The sequence below is a fragment of the Panthera onca genome, chromosome D2 (assembly GCF_046562875.1).
Source record: "Panthera onca isolate mPanOnc1 chromosome D2, mPanOnc1 haplotype 2, whole genome shotgun sequence".
NCBI classification, from domain to species: Eukaryota; Metazoa; Chordata; class Mammalia; order Carnivora; family Felidae; genus Panthera; species Panthera onca.
In genome coordinates, this window is record NC_138349.1 from 31,305,221 (window position 1) to 31,329,587 (window position 24,367).

Consider the following 24,367-nt stretch of genomic DNA (forward strand, 5'->3'; position numbering starts at 1 on the left):
CGGAGCCCCGCCCCCGGACTCGTCCCGGGGTAACCTGGGAAATAAAGTTTCCCGGAGGTTCCGATGATCACGTGACAAATCATACCAATTGACGCGTTTTTTACTGCAGAACTAGTCCTATACTTTAGCCAATGAGAAGTCGACTTCGTTTCCCTCCTGTGGCAGTCATGGCGCCACCCGTGAGGTACTGCATTCCGGGTAAGTGTACGGGGCCCAGAGCGAATTCTGGATGAGACAGAGGCTGGAAGGCTGGATGGCTAACACCTTCTGGGCACCCGTCACTGATGCAGCATTTTTCTTCAGGCGAACGTCTGTGTAACTTGGAGGAGGGCAGCCCGGGCAGCGGCACTTACACGCGACACGGCTACATCTTTTCGTCGCTTGCTGGCTGCCTGACGAAGAGCAGCGAGAACGGAGCGGTAAAGGGGCAACTTCCCATTTCCTCCTTCTCTTCCTTTCTTTTAGGCTTCTTTTGATTTGCGGGCGCGTCTTTAGTGCCCCGGCAGTAGAACAGCTGGTCTGTTGAAGCTGAGGTCTCCACTGCTGGGCACTTGGTCTCGCTTGGTTATAGTGCTGACACTCAGAGAAGGAAGTTTTAGGGGACGAGCAGAGGCACGCTCAGCCCCGCAGTGAGCTGAATCTTGTCCGAAGGTCGCCTACCTCTCCGGCTGCGTTTCGCTTTATCCCTACCTCACTCTCTGCAGTCTAGTCACACTGGCTTCTTTCACTGTCACTAATGGGCTAAGCTGTGTCCTGCCACAGAGCCTTTGTACGCACGCCATCTGTTTGGAACACGCACATCTCAGCCTATTTCGTTTCTACCTATCCTTCAGATAACCTCTCTAGCATCATTTTATCAGGGAAGCTCTCCTAGACCCACTAGTCAAGGATAAGAGTTTTGTGAGCTTTTGTTTTGTTTTGTTAAACTCTTTAACAAAGAACTAAATTTCTGTCCTTCCGTGCCTTAATCTTTACATATAATTAAACACCCAGTTACATGTTCCCCACTAGACTCTAAGTTGCATGAAAGCAAGCCTCACTACCATACGTTTAGTGCCTAGCACAAGGTAAATGCTCAGTAATGTTTGTTGAATGCCTGATACTCTCCTGCCTAGCTCCAGAGGCTCGTCCAGGATTAGCCCAGCATCAGATAAACAGTCTTTGAGGGAGCAGCTTAAAGACAGGTAGCATAGCAGGGGCGCCTGGGTGGTTCAGTTGGTTGAGCATCGATCCTTGATTTCCGCTCAGGTCATGATCTCACATTTCCTGGGTTCAAGCCCCCCATCGGGCTCAGCACAGAGCCTGGCTGGGATTTCTCTCTCTCCCTCTCTCTCTGCCCCTCCCCCGGCTCATACACGCTCTGTCTCTCTCAAAAAATCAATAAATAAACATTAAAAGAAAAAGACCAGTAGCATAGTAGAAAGAGGATTCAGAATTAGAACACTTAGGTACTGACTATCTAGACCTTGGTTCTGCTTTAGGTTAGAAACTTGAACTCTCTGGTTTTTAGATTCTTCCTCATATGTAAAATGAGAGACTTTTTATTCAATCAATTTTGAGAATGTCTTTAACATTTTTTTAATGTTTATTTCTGAGAGAGAGAGGTCAGTGGGAGAGGGGCAGAGAGAGAGGGAGCCAAGATCAAGAGTCAGACCCTTAACCGGCTCAGCCACCCAGGCACCCCTTTAACATTTCCAAGTTTGTTCATTTCATAGGAATAGATATCTATTGAGCATTTTTATGTGCCAGGCACAGTGTTGACCTCTAGAGAAATGGTAATGAGCCAAATACACATGGTCCCTGCTATCAAGGGGCACAGACACAAATTGTAAACAAGTAAATGTTCAAATGAGTGTATGGCTACATAGGTGATGACTGCTTTGAAAGAATATTACAGGGGCTCCTGGGTGGCTCAGTCGATTGAGCGTCCGACTTCAGCTCAAGCCATGATCCCATGGTTGGTGGGTTCATGCCCCGCGTCAGGCTCTGTGCTGACAGCTCAGAGCCTGGAGCCTGCTTCAGGTTCTGTGTTTCCCTCTCTCTCTGCCCCTCCCCTGCTCATGTTCTCTCTCAGTCTTTCAAAAATAAATAAACGTTAAGAAAAAAAAAATCAATGAAAGAATATTACAGGTTATCATGAAAATATGTAATAGATCCATCGTAGTCAGCAGAAGTGACGTTTAAACTGAATCTAAAGGATAAATAAAGAGTTGGGTGGGTGGGTAGAGCACAGTCTTGATAGAAAAAAAAAAAACAGGTTGAATAGAAATCCTGACATGAGAAGATATTTAATGAGTTAGTGAAACTGAAAGAAGGCCAGGGAACTGAAGCGTAGTGAACAAGGGAGAGATTAATAAAAGATGAGGCTCAAAATATCTGTCTTACAGCAACAGCCAATACAATGCTCAAGGAGAAAACTACAAGTATTTCCTTAAAATAGCATTAATCAAGTATGGCCATTATTATATAACATTTATTTGGAAATTCTAGCCAGTACCATAAAATGAGAAAGAGAAGGAAGTAGTATAACTTTGGAGGAAAGAATCCAGTTATCCGTGATTCCAGACAATTGGTTATATTCCAAGAAAATCACCCGAAAGCTTGTTAGAATTGATCTGAAATTATTAGACTATACACTCTAACAGCATTCTTCCCTTGAAGAATGGTCCCTTGACCCTCCTATTCCCTAAAATTTCTAAGGCTCTCTGTTCTGGGCACAAATAAGTCTGTAGTCCACCTGCCCTCGTGACCTCAGCTGTGGACCAAGGCATTGCTACATTACTCTTAAGCCACAAATACCTTTATGCAAGGCCTAGTCAGGATACTCATATTTTATTCTTCTCTCTATAGCTTCCTGTCATTTCTGTGATGAGAGAAACAGAATCCCAATTACTACCAGATGTGGGGGCTATTGTAACCTGTAAGGTAAGTTGGTCTTAACCTCCCTGCTTAGGAAACCTGTTCGGTGGTAAAATCATGATCTTTGTAGAACTGCACTATCTAATAAGGTAGCCACTAGCCATATATGGCCACTTAAATTGAAATGAATTAAAATTAAAAATACATTTCCTCAGTCTCACTAGCTGCATATAGTTAGCAGTTGCCCTATTGGCCAGTACAGAACACTACTATCATCACAGTGTTACTGGACTGTACTGGCCTAGAAAGTTCTGGAATAATAATCAAGGCAGCCAAGTTCAGGCACGCATACTTCTTTCACTGAGCTGATTCCCTGAGTATGCAGCTTGGGAAACAGGTGCCAAAAGGTAATAAGGAGGCCTTTTATTTTTATTAATTTTTTTTTAATGTGTATTTATTATTGAGAAACAGAGACAGAGCATGAGCATGGGAGGGGAAGAGAGAGGGGGAGACACAATCTGAAGCAGGCTGCAGGCTCTGAGCCATCAGCCCAGAGCCCAACGCAGTGCTCAAACTCAGAAACCACGAGATCATGACCTGAGCCGAAGTCAGATGCTTAACCGACTTAGCCACCCAGGTGCCCCTAGGAGGCCTATTTTTTAACATCTGGAAGCTGAGATCTTTTCCTGCAGCAAAGCAAAAGGCCTTATCCTCTCTCATTCCTGTTAAATTTCAGGTCTTTTAAAGTGTTTCAGGGGAAGTAAAATTGATGCTGTACTGATCAGTAACTGAAATACATCAATACACCCTGCCCATCCCCACTTTCTGCAGGTTAACTTGTAGCTCTTAGTCGCACTCCTTGTAAATTTCTCCAGCAGAAAATTTGTGTGTTATTCTGAAAATAACTGGAGAGGCAGTGATCCAAATATTATGCAGTAGCTGAAATGTACACTTCTGTCCTCTCTACAGGACTCTTAATTAGATCTGTTAAAGGTCTAGGTTTGCTATAATGCCCTGTGTCTATTTATGTTAGTCTTCTGTGTTTTTCAAGACCTATTCCACATTTCACTGGACACCCTCAGTAACTCTATTAGGTGGCCAGAGTGACTCTCGTTCCACTAGATATGTATCATTTATGCAGAGTTAAGTAAGAATCAACTTATCTTAAATTCTGTAATTAGTAAGGTTGCTTGGATTAAAATCACCCTAATTCCTACTTTCATGCTGCCTCCTTGAGTTGACAACTGCACAGACCCTAATGCTGATCTTTTCTCTGTTCCACAGGTCTCTAGCATCAATTCGCGCTTTGCCAAAGTGCACATCCTATATGTGGGGTCCACACCACTTAAGAACTCTTTTCGAGGAACTATCCGGTAAGAAGTATTTGTGTCTTCACATTTGCCACAGCACCTGGAATGAAATAGGATAGAACAGGAGACTGGAATTTTTAGGAACCATTATGGTTTCTATACCTGCCTCTCTCTTTGTGCTTTGATTCTCTCCAGGTAGTGTCCAAAGAAAATGCTACAATGTATGAACTAGGAAACAAAGGAAAATATGAACAAGATCGGGCTTTAAATTTTTTTTTAATGTTTATTTATTTTAGAGAGAGAGAAAGAGCATGAGCAGAGAGGGGCAGAGAGGGAGAGAGAGGGATACACAGAATTTGAAGCAGGCTCCAGGCTCTGAGCTGTCAGCACAGAGCCCAACGCAGGGCTCGAACCCACTAACCACAAGATCATGACCTGGGACAAGTCAGATGCTTAACCGACTGAGCCACCCAGGTGCCCTCACAAGATCGAGCTTTAAAATGAAAAGAATTGAGCTAAGCTAGAGACTAGTGGTACAGGATGACTCATATGAAACAAAGTAGAAGGGGGGTACCTGGGTGGCTCAATTGGTTAAGCATCCAACTTTGGCTCAGGATATGATCTTGCTGTTTGTGGTTTCGAGCCCCACATCAGGCTCTGTGCTGACAGCTTGGAGCCTGAAGCCTGCTTCAGATTCTGTGTCTCCCCCTCTCTCTGCCCCTCCCCTGCTCACTCTGTCTCTCAAAAAATAAACAAACATTGAAACTAAGTAGAAGTCATTTTAGGAAATTTCTTCCTTTCTTGAATTTAATACATTTTAAAGGATTGTAAGACATGAAAAAGCTTAGTGGGTAAGGGGTACGTGGCTGGCTCAGTAAAGCATGCAAGTCTTCATCTCAGCATTGTGAGTTTGAGCCCCATGCTGGGTGTAGAGATTACTTAAAAATAAAATCTTTTTCTTTTTTTTTTTAATGTTTGTTTAATTTTGAGAGAGAGAGACAGAGAGAAAGAACAGGAGTGGGGGAGGGGCAGAGAGGGAGATAGAGAATCTGAAGCAGGCTCCAGGCTCTGAGCTGTCAGCACAGAGCCCGATGCGGGGCCCGAACCCATGAACTGTGAGATCATGACCTGAGCTGAAGTTGGCCACTTAACCAACTGAGCCACCCAGGCGCCCCCACTTAAAAATAAAATTTTTAAAAAAAGAAATGGTTAGTGGGTGAAATAGTAGTTTTTTTTCCTACAGGTTTTTTGAGAAAGGACAAACAATACTTGTGAGCTAGATAATGTAACTTCTCAGGCTCTTTCCACCCTCAAAATTCCATGTGGTTCTATAGTGTTTCTGTTCAAGCTCCCCTAAGGCAGTAAAGTTCCTTATCCTTTCCTGCCAAATCTGATCTGCTTTTCTCTAGTCAGAGGTATTGCTACAGCTGCTCTGTGTGACCCAAGAATGGGAATGTGGTTTTCTCCTCTGGGTGAGGACTGGGAATGCTTCTACCCTGCTTCTCTTGGTGGCATTTGGGTTCCAGTTATGACTTGTTCTCTCTACTCTCTACTCTTGTAGCTCTTTGTCTACTAGGATTTTGCAGGATAATTCTTTCTCTTCTCTTTCTCATAGATAATTAATCTTTCTGTTAATTCTTTTTTACAGCAAGGAAGATGTCCGAGCTACTGAAAAAGACAAGGTTGTTGGTTGGTTCTGTTTGTTTTTGTTTTTGTTTTTTTTTCCTCTCTGATGGTCTGAGGAATATCAGTCCTTAAATTATTCTAGTGAATTTCAAACATCTGTGGGAATGTGGATCCAAAGATGCAGGGAATTTATTTCCTACTGGAAAGTGTGGAATTCACTGTCCCTTTCCTCTCCCTGGGATTTTTGTTTGCTCTATTGACCAGAAGGGACTAGTTTACTCCTTGCCTTTGAAGCCAGGTGTTTATTCATTGTTATTCTCTCAGACTTACTCTGGATCCTTTCAGAGCCAACTATAGTACCTTTTGTCCTAGTCAGATTCCTGCTCAGGTTACTGAATTAAAAATCTTTCATTTATGTGATGATGCTGTAGAAGCAATAAAAGTCGTTGATTGACTTGACTAATGATGACTTCCGCCCTGTGGGGTTAAAAAGTAGACTGGCTTTACTAGAGGGATTAATAGTTTCATGTGGATCTGATATAGAGCTTTCATTTAACATTCCTGTTCTTTCTTTACAGGTTGAGATTTATAAGAGTTTCCGCCCAGGTGACATTGTCCTAGCCAAAGTGGTATCCTTTATTCCTAGCAGTCTTGTGGTCCTTTGTCAAACAAGAAGTAGAAGTGGAAAGTAGCTCAAGTGGCTGTGGGAGGGAAGACTTAAAACCCGTCATTTTCCTTAACCAGTGTTACATGACTAGATCTCCCTGGGTGACGCACAGTCCAATTACCTCCTGACCACTGCTGAAAATGAGCTTGGGGTAGTGGTGGCCCACAGTGAATCGGGTGAGTTGGTCCATTCTTCTACATGCTTACCTTTCCCTAAGAGCAATGGTTTGGGATCAGTCCACTGTTTTCTTTCATTACCCTTGTTTTTTAATTATCTAGGCAGCAGTATGAGTGTTGATACTACTCAGAGATTGGAATGATTCTTGTATAATTGAAAGGTCTGAGGGGGGACTCACTGCCTTAGTCAGTGGAATAAACCAGGTTTTTTCTGCATGAGGTGAGGTTCACTAGGTAGCTTGGTGACACTTCCGTTCATACCCAGCTGAAAAGGGAAGGGTCTTAAGCAAACATTGGGGTCCCAGCTCCAACACCAGCTCTTCCCTTCCAGGTGTCCAGATGGTTCCTATTAGCTGGTGTGAGATGCAGTGCCCTAAGACTCACACTAAAGAATTCCGGAAAGTGGCTCGAGTACAGCCTGAATTCTTGCAGACCTAAGAAGCTACATTTTACCCCACGGGAGGGGTAAGCTGTTTCTAAGAGTACGTGTATGAACCCAACATCAGGATGCCATTGTTTTTATTCACACACCTCAGGTTGACCAACAACCACCTGTAGAAAAATCTGCCAGCAACTTTTATTGTCAGAATATTTTTCTTATGAACCTTGCAATGGATTTCATTCTCTTGAGTGATTCTCTTTTGGAGGTGCCAGCAAATGAACTGTATAATGTTGGAAGTAATCTGTTTCTTCTGACAGTCTTACAAATACATATTTATTGCTGTGACAAAACATTTTTACTAAAAGGATTTTATGGTTTCTGTTGTCTTGAGTAGGGAAAGGAATCTAAAAAGCATCATGACATGGGGCACCTGGGTGGCCCAGGCGGTTAAGCATCTGTCTCGTGGTTTCAAGTCAGGTCATAGTCTCCCAGTTTGTCAGTTTGAGCCCTGCATTGAGCTCTGTGCTGACAGCTCAGAGCCTGCTTGAGATTCTTGCTCTCAAATTAAAAAAAAAAAAAAAAAAAAAAAAAAAAGTTTTAAATAAATAAAAATCATCATGACATTTAGAGCAGAGATTTGCCTCATACTGTTAACTGACACGTGTCAAGTGCTTGCTTACTCTGGAAAAACCTCACCTCCAGTCATTTTTGCGTTTTTTATGTTCCTTTGAAGCACTTCTGCTTATTGAGTACTTCCTATGTGCCAGGCACCGGGTCAAGCACTTTATAAACATCCCCTCGTTTAGAGAGATTATGGTTTAGTGAAAATGATAGAACACGTGGTGATGCAGGGTGCATGTGAGTAGTTCTGAAAGTAATTAGGTGAATATAGTATTACTGATTAGTGGGTACTCCAGGAAACGTTAAATCTGAATTGAAAAGAGGGTCAGAGCACTGTTTCGTGAGGTGACCAGGGAAAGATCTGTAATGTGAAGTAAAAGGAATTGAAGAACTGAGATAGTGACATGAAGATACTCAAGGCAGACAGAAAAACTTAAGCAGAGGGCAAAAGCAGGAATGAACATGCAGGTTTGGGGATGAGGAAGAGATGAGGGTTTAAGCATGGCAAAGCTGCAGAGAGAATAGAAGGAAAGAAGAGATGTCAATTTTTTTTAATCTATATATTTTTTAAGTTTATTTAGTTTGAGAGAGCACGAACAGGGGAGGGGCAGAGAGAGAATGAGATTCGCAATCAGACTCTGAGCTGTCAGCACAGAGCCCACTGTGGGGCTCAATCTCACAAACCATGAATCATGACCTGAGCCGAAACCAAGAGTCAGATGCTCAACCGAGCCACCCAGGCATCTCAAGATATGTCAGTTCTTGGATGTTCTTCAAGGAGCATCTGTCACTGCACACATCTTCTGTGTGTAGTGACAGTGGTTACAGGTGAACTCTGGAATCAACCCGACTGGGTTTGTATCCTCTAGCTGCTAGCCAGAATAGGTTAGGTTGTTTGTTTCGTTGGTTTTTGGGTTTTTTTTAATGTTTGTTTGTTTTTGAGAGAGGGAGAGACAGAGAATTCCCAAGCAGGCTCTGCACCACCAGCCCAGAGCCTGATGCAGGGCTCGAACTCATGAACGTGAGTGAGTTCATGACCTGAGCCAAAACCAAGAGTCAGACGCCCAACCAACCGAGCTACCCAAGTGACCCTGTTCGGTTTTTTTAAATTAGAAAAGAGTATTGAGATCAATGTAGCTCCACATGCAGTTTTAAGAAACAATTCAGATAGATCCCTTGTACACTTTGCCCATTTTCCCCTAATGGTGACATTGTGCAAATTACAGTATACTAAAATAATCAGCATGTTGACATTGATAGTAGTGCAAGTTTACTTTCTTTTAAAAGTCTGTTTCCTTGTCTGGAATGGTATGATCTCATAGGGTTATTGTGAGGAAGAAATGCAGAAGTTCCAGTACATGGCACTATTGTTGTTATTATATTACTATTATAGATTTGATCGCCTTCTAAAGTATCTGTTAAGTTCTAGGCCTTATGCTAGACATTTTGATATAGTTTAGTCCCCTTACTGATGGATATTTTAAGCTTTATAGATTTTTTTGCAGTGTTGCAGAGAAAATCCCTATACCATACATCCTTGTGCATGCCTAAGATTCTGTGGCAACAGAGATTCCTAAAAGTGGAGCGTGCTGGGTCAAAGAATGTGCACATTTTAAATCTTGGTTAGATTCACCCACGTTACCTTGCAGCTAGATGCTACCAGTTGATTCTCTCTACAGTGTTAGCCATTGTACTTATTTTATCTCTGAACTTCCCAGTAGCCCTGGCATGTACTATGTCCACACTTTACAGAAAAGTAAACTAAGATTTAGAAAAATCGGTTAACTTGCCTTAAGTCACGCAGACATCCAAGTGGCAGAGCATTAATCTTTGTCCTGTACCTTGATGCCTCCTTTTACCAAATATTGAATAGGATCTTGCACATGCGATTAGAGGCTCTCCAAATTGACATGGGTTCATTAATTATGAGTGCTTGTTGGACATCATTCGTTCAAATATGTTAGGCAATTATTCTGCCCACCAGTGTTTCAGGAAGTAGGAGGTAAAACAGTGAACATGATAGAATCCTTTCCTTGTAGAGCTTAGATTCTAGATGTGGGCAGGGGGCACCTAGATGTCTCAGTCAGTTAAGTGTCTTCAGCTCAGGTTATGATCTCGTGGTTCGTGGAATGAGCCCCGCGTTGGGCAGTATGCTCACAGTTAAGCCTGGAGCCTGCTTTGAATTCTCTCTGCCCCTCCCCTGCTTATGCTTTCTCTTTCTCCCTCTCAAAAATAAGTAAACATTAAAAAAAAAAAATTCTAATGGGGGAAGACAGGTGATAAGTAAACAAAGAAATGCTGTAATAGTGTCCTAAAGAAGAGCATTTGAAACAGTTGGGTAATAGCCTCCTCTGACCTGCTGCAGAGCAGGTTAGGTTTTCTCACTGTTGACCACTGTATTGTATCACAGCTAAGTTTATGAGCCTGTCTTCCCTTCTAGCCTGAGGTTTTAGGGCAGGATTCTGTCTTTGAGTCTTCAGTACCTGGTATTGTGACTAACACATAGCAAAAGCACCATAAAAAATTTTTTTGAGTGTTCTCATAGCTGACAGCTATGCCCAAATAGTGATGTTTAGTGATATTCACTAATCTAAAATTGGTTCTAGAGACAAGAATTTCTCTGTGTTGGAATAGTGGTTCTCAGCCTGGGTTAGATGAACCTCAGAATTGTCTATGAAGTGGGGCAGGCACCTGGGTGGCTCTGTCGGTTAGGTCAGGCCATGATCTCATGGTTCATGAGTTTGAGGCCCGCGTCGGGCTCCGTGCTGACAGCTCAGAGCTTGGAGCCTGCTTTGGATTTTGTGTCTCCCTGTCCCTCTGCCCCTTGCCCATTCGCTCGCTCTCTCGCTCTCAAAAATAGACATACATTAAAAAAAAATTCAAATTTTTTAATTGCCTATAAAGCTTTAAAAAACAACAGAGCCCTAGCTCTGCTTTGGAATCTCATGAGGTGAACCCACAACAGATGTTTGGGTTTTTCTTTCAGCTCCATGGGTGATTATGATGTGCTACCCTGGGTAAGCAGTCTTAGAGGTACAGTGGTTGCTGACCTTCTGGTAGTAATGATAAATAATGCTGGTTTTCTGTTACTTTCCTGCCACAAGAGTTCTAGTCAATGACTGAAGACTGCTATGTCAGGATATAGAGGGACTCTGATCTAAGCTGCTCCAGTCTGACTTGGGCGAAGAGCCTTGATCAAAGAGAATTATCAACTTTTGGTTTAAGATTCTTTATAGGCCAAGTAAACTTAACATTCCACCAGACTGTTGGAGACTTAAATTACTAAAGGTCATCCTAGGGTTATAGATCAAGTGAAAAACTAAACCTGAAAAGCAAGATGATTAGTATTTACATTTTAGGATAAGGACTTCTGTTCAACATCTTTCATCTGGGTTCCAGTACTTAGTAGTATATACTTGGCAAGTTTCTACATCTCTTTCAGTCTATTTCTTCTGTAAATTCGGAATAACAGCCGTTTCAGAAGTTGTCAAGATTAGAGGTTATGTAGCTGGCATAGAGGAGCTTCATGAGAGCTTAACAGACAGAGGGTGTTACTTGCTCCTACTAGAAGAAAGGTATTATGGGCTTTCTCTTGCCTTGTAGGCTTTCATGTTCATTATCTTTTGAAAAGCTTTAAAGAGAAGGAAAATGTAAGCAATGTCCCTTCCCGATTACGTATACAATGTAATAGTCCTTTTCTTCTGCATCATTTTATTATACAGTTATGTGCCGTTTTTGAGGATGAAGTGTGAATCAAGTTTACAGATTTTAATTTTTGAGAGAGAGCGCAAGCAGGGGGAGGGGCAAAGAGAGGAGGACAAAGGATCTGAATCAGGCTGACAGCAGTGAGCCTGATGTGGGGCTCAAACTCACAAACCTCAAAATCATGACCTGAGCTGAAGTCAGATGCTTAACTGAGCCACCCAGGCACCAAGTTTACAGATTTCTAATAGAAAAAGGCTAGCTTTTTTAAGGTAAACAAGCCTTTACCTTACTCAAAAGAAGGCATAATGGAGTTTGAGAATTTGACCACTCAAGGAGTATTCAGCCAGCACACTGAGCAAGTGCTATAGAGGCAACAGGAATGGAGGGCTCAGCCAGGAAGACCTGCCCACCCCCATACTTCAGCTCCCCAACCTAAGGAGGAAAACCCTAGTAAGATACACCCAGTTTAATGTTGAAGCTGATCTTCTCAAATGAGAGATTACTACATCACACAGAAGATATTGCACATCACTCCTTTATTATACTGATCTGGAAAAAAGATTTAGTATAGTTACGCTCAAAATGAGTACTGGGCCCAGGTAGCAGGACCAAGCAACTGGAACATGATCAGAAACATATACAGTAAAAGACACGCTTGGACGTGATCAAGAGGCATTTCACTGCCATAAAACATTAAGGCAGGGGAGGGATTCTAAAACACACAGCAGGATAAACTCCTAGGCCTCAGAAGTCAAGGAAGGGGCTTCTCCCACGTTGGTGTGAGGAATGGCTTATTTTGGGATGACTGCATGTGGGAATATTTCAACCGCAACTAGAAACCCCAGAAGGGTTTTTGGTTTGTATTATTTTATATATGTATACATATATATATACTTTTTTTTTTCTTTTTGTAAAAGTAGATGCAACACAAAACATTTAAATTGATCCCAGTCTTCTGGAGCCAACTCTTCTGGGGTCAGAGGGGAAATGATTCTTTCACTGGAATGACTGGAGCCCCCCCAGACAGTCACCTGACTACAGAATAGTACAGGACTGGCTCCTGGGAACACAAATAGGCTCTCTTACTTCTCATTGGTCACATCTTAGCATGGTTCCTTCCTATCCCCAACTCAATAAACAGTAGCAAAAACACCAGAGTTACTAACTCTCTACTTTTGGGTAAAAGTCTTCCCTCAGCTTGGGACTGAAGACTCATGCCCCAGAAGTGCCATTCTGACTAGACTATATGAAGAGAGTGGGTGCAAGAGACAAATGGCTAAACAAAATTAGGAGCCACTGGTCCCCATCTGCAGCTAAAACTTAAGATGCCTACAGATGTGGTCAGTGTGACATGTGCAGGGAAGAAATGTGGAGGAACGGGATGGGTAGGGAGGGTGTCCTTGGAAAAGTAGTCTGCCTGCTCGCCTTCACTTTTTGGCCTTGCCCTGGGCAGCCACAGCTTCCATGGCTTTACGCACGGTCTCTTCATCCCCCAGGAACTGCATGGGCTTGATGGGCTTCAAGTTCTTGTCCAATTCATAGACCATGGGAATACCTGTTGGCAGGTTCAGCTCCATGATAGCCTCTTCAGAAAGACCTGAAGGAAATACACACCATGATAAGCCAAGCTAGACACGAATCCATGTCCCCCCTGCAGGTGACAAAGGACTTTGGTAGGAATTAAAACAAGACACCCCTTCTGATATTTATAGTAACAGTAACAATCTGTATTATAGATCAGTCACCCAAAGAATGCCTCCAATACTTAGTTCTCAGCCACTGAAAAGAAAAAAAGTATGTAAGGTGGTATACCGCAGATATCTCTCCCAAAGTGGGGTTTGGAAACCCACAGTAAAGCAGGACTATACACATCTCAAATGTCCTGTGTAGTCCATCCAGTCTGACAAAAATCAGCACATCTAGGCCTCTAGGCCCTCAGGTGAACCAATTTAAGATGCAAACTGAAGGACTATCAATGTGTCCAGCCTTTCCCTGAAGATCTCTTTTGCATGAAATAAATCCGATTTGTGGCAGTTTTGCTGTGTCCCTCCTGGAGGGTTCCCCTGAAAAATGTACATACCCTCCAGATGCTTGACAATGCCCCGAAGGCTGTTGCCGTGGGCTGCAATCAGGACCCGTTTCCCCTCCTTGATCTGGGGAACTATTTCTTCATTCCAAAAGGGCAGAGCTCTGGCAATTGTGTCCTTCAGACTCTCACAGGAGGGTAGCTGATCTTCAGTGAGGTCTGCATACCTGCGATCCTAAACAATACAAATCCATGCTCACCAATTAGTAGTAGGTGTATCTGTTCTGCCCATTCCTCATCCCCTAAGGTATGAATCAAAGTCATAGGTGAAGGTCTTTCACCAGGACACAGAACGGAGCTGAGAGTTTGGTCACAGGGAGAAGAATTATTTTGCTGCTCATCCTACCACCATTACCCGCTATTGGGAAAATGAACAGTTCAAATGAAACAGAACTTAGAAGAAAAAAGGTAGGTATAAAGCTCTTCCCAATTCACTTAATCTTAATAGTTGGCATAAGAAGGCCCTGCAACTCTAAGGGGCGCCTGGGTGGCTCAGTCAGTTAAGTGTCCAACTTCAGCTCAGGCCACGATCTCACAATTTGTGGGGTTCGAGCCCCATGTGGGCTCTGTGCTGTCGGACCAGAGCCTGGAGCGTGCTCTTGATTTCTCTGTCTCCCTCTCTCTGCCCCTCCCCCTCTCCCTCCTACCCTCTCTCAAAAGTAAATAAACATTAAAAAAATTTTTTTTAAAAATGCCCTACGACTATGGATGGGTTTTATAAGGTATCGCAATGGAGATACAAAAAAGAAGATATACTTTCTTTTTAGGTAAACAAGTATCAACTAAATCTTTTTAACAAGTGAAGGCCATTCCTTGGAGAAGGAGAATAACAATTAACTAGCATAAATTAAAAAACTCAATAGGACCAAGCAGACACTACTAAAAGCTAAAAAAGAGTGAGGCCCAGGTTCTAACACCCTGGTCCTAGGCAGAATGAGCCAAACCCCCATTTGTCCATACCTTACTGATGTTGCTGTAGAAGGGATGGTCGGGTTCCATCGGAGGTGGCGGGACATCATAGGAGCGCCTCCAGATCTTTACTTGGGCCTCACCATGCTTGGCAGCAGTTTCTGCTTTATTAAGGCCAGTCAGACCCCCATAGTGCCGCTCATTGAGGCGCCAAGTCCTCACTACAGGCAGCCACATTTGGTCAATGGCATCCAGCACTGTCCAGAGAGTCCGAATTGCTCTCTTCTGCACGGAGGTGAAGCAGATGTCAAACTCATAGCCAGCATCTGGGAATCATAAATTCAAAGTGATAAGCCAATCGGGTCCACTATGGAACCAGAGTTTTCTCACATCTGAATTTAACTAGTTTGTATACCCTAGAAAAAAAAGACAATATTCCACCTTTACAGAAGACAAAATATGTTGATTTATGTTATAGTTGACAATGGACTTTCCAGTGGTTCCCCAATAATTCATCTAACCCAAGACCTAAATGTATTGTCAGGGAGCTAACCTATGCCATCTGTGCTGCTTATCCTAAACCCCAGAATGCTGTGTTAAACCCATTTTAAGAATTTATTTCTGCTTCAATTCTTTCAAGAAAAGGATCCTTAAAAACTTGGAATCTCTTACTAAATAATCACCAATATTTATGGAGGGCTTACCATCTGTCAAGCACTATACAAATTATTTTGTATACGTTTTATTTAGTCTTCATGACAATCCTGAGATTATAATCCTTACAACCCATTTTACCAGATGAGGAAAATAAAGACTAGAGGGATTAAGCAAATCATCCAAGGTCACAGCTTTAAATGAGAGATTAAAACCCAAGCTGTGTGACTCCAAAATCCAACTCATAACCTCCATCTCTAGCTACCTCCATATTATTCTAAACCCTAAGGATCTGTTTGTATTTTAGTTAAAACAGTCACTTCTGCCCAATACTAGTAAATATATTTCAGACCTAACCTCTTGTCTACGGGAAAACAATTTGAAACCCAACAATCAGGACACAGCAAGAGCTCTTAGAGGATGCTGATTAAAACTTCAGTACATTGCATGAAATTGTATTTTCACTATGTAGTGGAAATCACATCAGTCTCTTAATCCACAGTGCCTTTCTGCTATAGTCAAGTGCCAACCTGTACACACTTAGGTCAACTGTTAGACCAAGTTCAGGAGAAGCCACTCCCTGGAGAAAGCAGAAAGAGCAAATGCTGTGCAGTCTGACTCATTTAGACACGAATCTCTCCTCGTCCACAGTAGTTATTAAGGCGTAGTAATCAAGTTATGTTGCCCCAACCACCCCAACAATTAATCTTCTTAGTTCGTGGAAGATTATCCCCCCTTCCCACTTTAAAAGGGAGATGGCCCTTTATGTAGTGTTTTCCTCCATGAGGCTACAAGGCCCTCTTTGAAATTCAGCACAAACTTTCCTGGGTATTGCCTCATACTGAGGTTGCCAACAGTAATTAATGCAATGTGAAGTGAATTCTGCCAGTCATTCAACTGAGAATGAGGCCAATAAGAACTACGCTGATGGGGGAGGGGAGGATTAATCACCAGGAAACCCATCACTACCCACAGGGGAAAAGATGACAAATCTCATCAAATCTCATCACTGAACCTCAGGACAAGTCCTAGTAGACTCCATTACCATCTCCTCCCTAACTATAAGGGGAGGAATGGCTCCCCAATAAAAGGCTGAGTCACTGGCAAGTGCAAGCCTCATCTCCCATGCTGAAAAGCTACTGGCTGTTTCACTGCAATTATTATTTCCCCTTGTGATGGAGTGCCTCCTGTTGGATACACAAATAGGTCCCCAAGAAGAAAAGCAGTTCCACTCAGGAGAACTTCCCCATTAAATAAAAGCATAGCCTAGGATATTCCCAAGTGTGGGGTGGATGGTGTGATATGTGGTGTGGACTTCATCCTCTCCCAGGAGTAAGACTGCATGGAGAAACTCAGTTCTCACTAGCTCCCTCCTGAAACGATTCAAGAGTTTATAAACCCTACTATCATTTAAAGCTCTGAAGAATTTAATATATTTAGGTTTTTTATATTATTCACAATGGTCTTCACGATTCAGATTTCTGTTTTTAGTCTTGTTTAGTATAATCATTTGTGATGCCCATAACAGATACTAATCTTTTAAATAGGATTTTTTTTTTTTAAACTAACGCTACCAACATTTACTTAGAAAGTGACATAGGGGGTGCCTGGCTGATCAGTCGGTGGAGCATGCAACTCTTGATCTCGGGGTCCTTGACTTGCAGCCCCTCGTTGGGTGTAGAGATTACTAAAAATAAGTCAACAACAACAAAATCTTGAAATAGGGTCTGCTACTTTAAAGAGATTACAAGTTTAACCATTTGATCACTCTTTTAGGGTACAGCTGCAATTATCTTTGTCCTGGGCTAGTCATCAGCAAACCACCACAGACCCATACAGTTCTTCCTGCCAAACAGAGAAAATGGCCTCCTTTCCCAGCTCTTTCCCTTTCCCAGCCTCTCCTAAAGTCACACCAAGCCATCTCAAAGCAGACACACAGCCAGCAGGATTACATTTCCTACACTTTCCAAACCTTTGCTTCAATTCAAAAGGATCTACGGTGAAGGCAAGAAGCTAGAAAGAGTAACCTGAGGCCAAATACCTGTTCCACATCAGGCATCAATGACCCTTTCAAATGGCTGCTTCAACGTCCAGAGGTTAGAAGAGCGCAGGGCAAGATCTGCCCTAATTACATCAGTGGAAGCACCTCCTCAGTACAGAGGGATTCTCTGAGTTGCTGGCAGCTGAGAATGCTTCCTTATAAAAAGCATTCCAAAACCACAAAGAGCTGTTCGCCGCAGGGGGCAAGCCTGGGTAGGCGAGTTTATCTCACTGCCACTTCCACCTTTGCCCGGCGTCTACCTGTTACTCAACCCAGAATTGGAGCGAGCGGGATGGACTAGGAATAAGGAGATACGACCTTGAACAAGTCATCTATGCAATCCTCACTTTTCCCAGCTATAGAAGAGGGCCAGCGAGGGAAAGAAAGGAAGGGGATAATAATCTGCTTCATGGAATCGTGCAGAGGACAACTCAAATTATTCATTCATTCACTCATTCATTCACTCAATTACATTTGTGGATGCATTTGGGGCACAAGATTCGTGGGATGCTGCTGAACAGCAAAGGCCTACGTAAGCACGTGGGTTTCGTGAGGCCTGTTGTCCGCCCAGCGCCGCGTTACTCCCCCACAGCCGGGGACAAGCGTGTGGTCTGACGCTTCACGAGGATCCGCAGCAGCCTCTTGAAAAGGCTTGGTTACAGCTCCCGGAAGACACCGGCCATCCAATTTAATAACCCGTCCCCGAGTTACTGAATGCTCAGATTAGTAAATAGGAGAATTTCGCCAAGGCGGTGTCGTGGAGAATGCAGTGGGTTGCGGGGCGACCGCCCCCAGTCCTCTTCCCGGCGTGGCCCATCACACCACTGGGTGACCTTGAGCAAGTCGACAGCCCCCCCCCCCCCGCACACACACCCTGAAACCATTTTGCCAACCGCAAAATAAACTGCAGGAGAGCTGAAGCCCAAGGTCAGCTCTCTCCGAGAGGGTACGGGGGCGAGCCAGGCGGCCCTCAACCAGGGGCGCCCGCCCGAGCCTCCGCAGCCCCCACCCACAGCCCGCCCCGGTCCGTTCCTCACCTCGCAGCGCCTGCCCGCCGCGCTTCGCCTCCTCGTGCCCGGCAGGGCTCAAGTCGGCGTCGTACCAGCCGCTGAAGCGGTTCTCCAGGTTCCAAGCGCTCTCGCCGTGCCTGATCAGCACCAGCTTATAGGCGGCCATGGTGGCGGCTCGGGGTGCGACGCAGAGTGGGACTCGCTGAGATTCCGGAGTCGCTGTCCGGCCCCAGCCGCGCCTGCGCGCTCGCACTCCACCGCCCAGCTCCCGCGCACTTGCTCTTCCAAATCTTTCCACTCGCTCTGGGCCGTCCTCCGCCCGCCGGGTGTGCGCATGCGCCCCGTGCCAGCGCTGCAGCCGCCGTGGGGGAGGGGCGCGCTCGAGGGCGCCAGAGCGCATGCGGTCTCGTCCGCCGGCCCCTCGTCAGCCGCGGCGGTCACGGAGCGCACGTAAGCTCCGAAAGGCGGCGGAACTTTCACCTCGCGCCGGGGCGTGCGTGCCGGTGGTAGCGTTGAAGAGCAGCCCTGCTTTCCTTGTGTTGCCGCTATTCATAAGCCGATTGTCTTAAAGTGGCTCTTATTGTTTGAATCGCGCTTAGGTGCGCCAGGTCACACCTCGGTTCGAGCCTTCACTCTTCCATTTTATTGCTTTGTGTCTTTGGGCAGGTCGCTTAACCTCACCCAGCCTCATTTGTGAATGGACATGACAAATACTTAGCTGGTGCCTGTCCACTTGGAATGTGCTCAGTAAATAGTCGTTACTATTGTTACCTCATTTTATTGGATACTGATCTATTTTACACGTAAGAGAACTGGCTCTGATCACTGGTTCCAAAGCCCTGCTCCTTACATAAACACTGGGCTGTTTGTCCCACCTCTTGGAGGGTCTCATAGCCTCTCTCTAGTCAGTATCTGAGCCCCTTCAAATATTCCAGAAAGAGGAGAATCACTGCTTGTTCCTCCCCTACACTCAATCAGTAGTTTAAGATCTACTTATCTGGGCAGCTCTCTGCTGCCCATGCTACTGTCTCCTGGTTTACTTCAAACTGGTCACTTTATTGAGCACCAAACAGGAATCAGTCAGTGGGCTACGGCCAAAGATGGATTGAATCTGTTTTCTGCCCTTCGCAGCAAGTGGAGCGCAAAGAAGTCCCACATGTAAACAGCTAACAATGAAATTGTGCTGTGTGCTACATTTAACGGATTCTAGACAAGTTTTTAACATGCAATCAAAAATAAAAATAAAAAAACAAAAACGTGCCAGACAGTGTTATAAATGCTTTACAAACATAAACATTTAATCCTCCTATCCTTATAATGATCCTATGAGGCAAGTATTATTATATTTTTTTATTTACTGATGAGGAAATAAGCCATGAGGTAAATTGCCCAAGGTTACAGGACTTAGGATTCAAGCTGAGGCTTGCTCCCAAATCAATGTGTGCTCAGACCCAGAAAAATAAATTGTCCAAAATCACAGCTCGGAAGTAGACGAGAAACCAAGATTCAAACCCAAGCAGTCCAATGGCCTTGGGTGCACTCTAATCACAATGCTCTTGCCTCCCTCCTCTGTAGCAGGGAGAAGATGGAATTCAGTGACCAGAGAGATGACTGGGGTGAGGTCCAGCTCTAAAAGCTGCACCCAGAGTTCACAGAATCTCAGGGCTGCAAAGTGAGAACTGCCTTTGAAGGCCTCCTGTTCAAGCTCCCAGCATGGCCCACATGGGGATCCTTGAAAGACTCCCTCTTTGGAGGTTCTCCCTCTGCCTGATCCTACTTCTTGGTCATCCCAATCCTGACACCCAGCCCCTCTCAGGGAGAGCTTTCCCAGCTTTTAACCTTGGCTTTTCAGACTGTACTTTTTGTCCCTCTGCCTTGGCCCTAATCCATACTCCCAGTCATGGCTCCTGCCATGTCCCTTTCTCTTCCCCCTGTTCTCTGCTTCAAGATTTCTGTGCTTTTGTGTAGTTGAGGTCTCATATTTATGCAATGAGTAGGAGATAAATAGGAAGAAACCTGAGTTAAAATGTCTCTGTTTCTGATTACCCATGGGATGTAAGATGGGTCACTCAACTTCTCATCCTCATTTTCCCCATCTGTAAACTGGGATAATAATCATATTCATAGCCACCTAAAACACCGTTGTAAGGAATAAGTGAAATGATGCATGGGAAGCGCTTAGCACTGTGTCTAACAAATAGTCATACTAATAAAAATAAATATATTATTAACATTAATAATAAATGTTATTAGCAGTATGATCAAGAAGGCAAAAAAGACCGGGGCGCCTGGGTGGCTCAGTTGGTTAAGTGTCCAACTTCGGCTCAGGTCATGATCTCAAGGTTCGTGAGTTCGAGCCCCACATCAGTCTCTGTGCTGACAGCTCAGAGCCTGGAGCCTGCCTCCAATTCTGTGTCTCCCTCGCTCTCTGCCCCTCCCCCACTCACACTCTGTCTCTGTCTGTCTGTCTGTCTCTCTCAAAAACAAAATTTAAAAAAAAATAGAAGGCAAAAAAGATCTGGGGTGTCTGGGTGGCTCAGTCGGTTGAACATCTGACTTTGACTCAGGCTATATCTCCAGGTTCATGGGTTCCAGCCCTGCATTGGGCTTGCTGCTGTCAGTGCAGAGCCTGCTTCAGATCTTATGTCCCCCTCTGTCACTCCCCCACTTGCACTCTCTCTCTAAAATAAGTAATACATTTATAAAGAAAGCAAAAAAGATTTTAATAAAGGGCACCAATTCAAAGGGTATGAGTCTGGGGATCCATGGACAGATTTCCCTTCCAGCAGGATATCCAGTAGGAGATGGCTTACCCACGGGATGGGGACTAGGCAGATAACTAGGCTACTTTGGGCAGGAGGCCGAAGCCATCTGTACCGCCAGCCTTGGGAAAGAGCCTGGGGAATCCTATTTTATTCCTTCACCAACACCCTCCTCTGCCTCCAGAGGGAATCTCTCATTTCCTTGAAATTCTGGGGAACTCTGATAACTTTATGCACCTCACTTATAGGATACCTTCCTTAAATCATCAGAAGCTTTTTATGTATGCATCAGATCAACTCAACTAGAAACTCCTTGAGGACAGGAGCCACGCCTTAACTATATTTTACAAAACCCCACACACCACACACACACACACACACACACACACACACACACACACACATACACATACACACACATGCACTTATGTGATGCCTTTGCCCTTGGTAGACCCCCTGAATGTCAGGGCTGAGAGAGACCTCGAAAATCCTCCACTACAACTCCCTACCTCCTGCTACCCCTAATTCACATGTGACAGTGGAGAAAAGTGAGGTGAGACATTCCAAAAGAGCAGGAGATGAGCAGGGGACCAGACTTGTCAGTGAGAAATTAGAGGTGATCCACAGGGAAGGGCCCCAAAGTTGGAGCTTGCAGTGTCAGGAAGAGAGGCGGGAGCCTGGAGAGATCTGGAGAGCGAGGCAGATGGGGGGCATTGTGGGAAGACCTTGAAAGCTTTGCAGCTGGAAGCCAGAATTCCTAGGCAGAAATGGGGATTCACTCGGCTTTAATCACAGCACCACAAATCTGGGAAGAAGCTTAGTGTCTGTCAAACCAAGGAGATCTCTCGAATGTCAGTAAAAGGTAAGGATAAACCAGTGGGTTTGGGCCTTGACTACTTACTATTTTTTTTTAATCTTAATTGTTATCTCTACTGAACACTAACGCACAGACGTTTGTCAGGGCTGACTCCTGGACCCTTCTAAAGAACTGGGTGGAGGCAGGAGAGAATTGGTACACCCCGACAACAAAGCAGGAGTGAGGGGCTGATTGCAGCTGGGGTCCAGCTCCAGGAGGAACCTCAGGGACCTAACCAGGAGCACAGCTCCTAACCAGGCCACTGCCCTCACTTTCTGCCCTGAGGGGAGCAACTGTGGCCAAGTAAGACCCTTTTCCTGGGCGGAGTGTGGGGCTGGGGATCTGCACTCCAGGCTCTTCTCATCTGTCATCGCCTGGGCCAGGGGCCCTCATCAATGATGAGCCCTCATCTCCTCCTGAGGCCTCCAGTCAGCCTGGAAACCCTGAAACTCTTACGAAAAAAATAGCTTCCCTTCCAGCACAGTCCTTTAATTCCCCAGGCCTGGGGAAACTCCCAAGACTGTAACAGCTGTCACCCAATCAGCTTGTTGGTTAAGCGGTTACAAAAACTCAGATAAGGATAATCAACGGGCACAGCCCTATTATCCAGCACTGTCCCTTAAAACAATAAAGGACTCTCTCAGTCTTCCCTCCCTATTTATTTTTTCCACAGTAGCATAACTTCCTTATCAAGCCCCGCTCTTTCGGTGAAGGACCCAATTTAGAATTGCAGTGCGGCAAGCCAAGTTTTCTGCTGGCTGGAAGTAGGCTCCCCATTCAGCCCACAAGGCTCCCTGGCAGGACACCCCATGTCCTTACTTGTTGCACACCTTGCAAATTCATCCCCTGATGTTCAGATGTCCCCCGCTCGCCAGCTCGGCTGGCTGCTATCTGAAAAAGAGAGGATTTCTGCCTCAGAGAGTGAGTCCAGGTGACTGTAGCTAACGCCTCAAGACTGAGCAACTGAGCGACTGAGCCTGTAAGGAAAGAAGTGCTTCAAGGAGGGCGGAGGCGGAAGCGGAAGCACATGCTCCGGCCCCCTGCGGTCACCATCTGACAACCTACAGCAGGAATTAGCGTGGCTGGAAAAGAGAGAGGACACCATTACTGTGGACTTGTGACTTCTTACACCCTTCCTTCTCTGTCCTCAAAACCTAGCCTCAGGGGCGCCTGGGTGGCTTAGTCGGTGAAGCGTCTGATTCTTGATATCAGCTCAGGTCATGATCTCACCATTTGTGAGTTCGAGCTCCATGTCAGTCTCTGTGCTGGCAGCGCGGAGCCTGCCTGGAGTCCTCTCTCTCTCTCTGCCCCTCCCCCCCAAATAAATGAAAATAGACATTAAAAAACAAAACAAAACCCGGCCTCAGACCTGAGTGTCTGGCCCAGCGATGGCACAAGCCCTTCTCTCTGGATTCTGGAACTCCTCTGGTCTCTAAAACCATGAGAGGTGCCCTCTGCCTCTAGGCCCTGCAGGTGGGAACTATGATAACAAAACTGCTCAATGAGCAAACTTTTTTGACCCTCTACCTCACTTCCATAGAACTATTTTCCTAGTCTATTTCTTTGGATTAAATCCTAAGTACAAAACAGGCAGACATTTTACTATTTGGAATAGTTCACATTAAGTTTAGTGAATGACTCAGAGATCAGCGGTATTAGTTAATACAGGATCTCTGAGAAGCAGTTGTGAGACAGGATTTGCATAAAATGTATTAGGGGAAATGCCTGAGACAGAGGATGGGGAGGTGACAGGCTGACAGAATAGGCGTGACCCTCTTGAAGGAAGGAGGAAAGGAAGGTTGTGTGGGTGGAAGCATCTGGACTGCAGTACATTTCTGAGGAAATTCAGTAAGGCTGTTGAGGAATTCTGGAGCCAAGATCACTCGTCAGAGCAGTCCTTGCCTTTGCGTCGCTGACGCTGGGATACTAAGTCACAGCTGGACAGCCCGTGGGCAGCGTGGCTTCTGTCTGAATGCCATGAGGGATTTCAGAGTGACAGCAGGGGCCCTGGGTCAACCAGCCGTATGAGATCTGAGGGATGTATTCTAAGGACCATGCAAGGACATTCTATAAATTTGTCAGAAATGTTTTTATGGGTGCACTAGTGTCTCCTTACTGACCGACCGAGGAAAGCTATTAGAGGTACCTGTCAGCCAAGGGCAAGGTGACCAGGTTTCTAATATGCCTGCTAAGGATTTTGATGGGGGTAGAGCAGGGGAGCCGGTGGCTGCCATTACTTCTGAGTGCAGTGGAAGAAATGCCTGTCTCCCAGAGGTGACAATAGGAGCCAGCTCGGGGGTGTCCAGCCTAAACAATGTGGACAAAAAAGAACAACAATCAGAAACCCACATGAGTTCAAGTGGTTAAACTCAGAGTTACCACATGAGGCAGGATTCCACTGCCAGGTGTTTACGCAAGAGAAACAAAAGCAAATGTCCACACAAAAATTCATACACAAATGTGTATAAAAGCCTTATTCACAAAAGCCCAAAGGTGGAAACAACCCAATGTCCATCAAGTGCTGAGTGGATAAATGTATAGTATGTCCATACTGCGGCCATAAAAAGAATGAAACACTGGTGCATGCCCACCTAGATGAACCTTGGAAACAATATGCAGACACAAAAGGTGACACGATGTAGGATTCCATTTCTGTGAAATGTCCAGAACAGGTAAATCTATAGAGACTGGAAGTCGATTAGT

General features: G+C 44.8%; 2 protein-coding genes across 3 annotated transcripts; one reads left to right on the top strand and one right to left on the bottom strand.

The window, feature by feature from the left end:
* The first annotated feature begins 88 nt into the window (after positions 1–88).
* EXOSC1 (exosome component 1) lies at positions 89–17,509 on the top strand. Of its 2 annotated transcripts, none has more exons than XM_060641858.3 (8): positions 89–198; positions 304–419; positions 2,851–2,925; positions 4,144–4,232; positions 5,818–5,851; positions 6,374–6,424; positions 6,554–6,638; positions 16,772–17,509. In XM_060641858.3, the coding sequence occupies exons 1-8, from the start codon at positions 132–134 to the stop codon at positions 16,996–16,998; spliced, it is 744 nt and encodes a 247-aa protein (XP_060497841.2). In that variant the 5' UTR covers positions 89–131; the 3' UTR covers positions 16,999–17,509. The 2 variants fall into 2 exon arrangements, with proteins under 2 accessions (XP_060497841.2, XP_060497842.1); XM_060641859.2 differs by lacking the exon at positions 16,772–17,509 and adding an exon at positions 6,970–7,259 and having other exon boundaries at positions 90–198.
* Positions 11,866–18,344, bottom strand: PGAM1 (phosphoglycerate mutase 1). The gene is made up of 4 exons (XM_060641855.3): positions 18,074–18,344; positions 14,393–14,667; positions 13,427–13,607; positions 11,866–12,943 (listed from the first exon to the last, which is right to left on the bottom strand). Exons 1-4 carry the CDS (start codon positions 18,210–18,212, stop codon positions 12,774–12,776), a joined length of 765 nt encoding a protein of 254 aa, XP_060497838.1. The 5' UTR covers positions 18,213–18,344; the 3' UTR covers positions 11,866–12,773.
* Between the last annotated feature and the right edge of the window lie 6,023 nt (positions 18,345–24,367).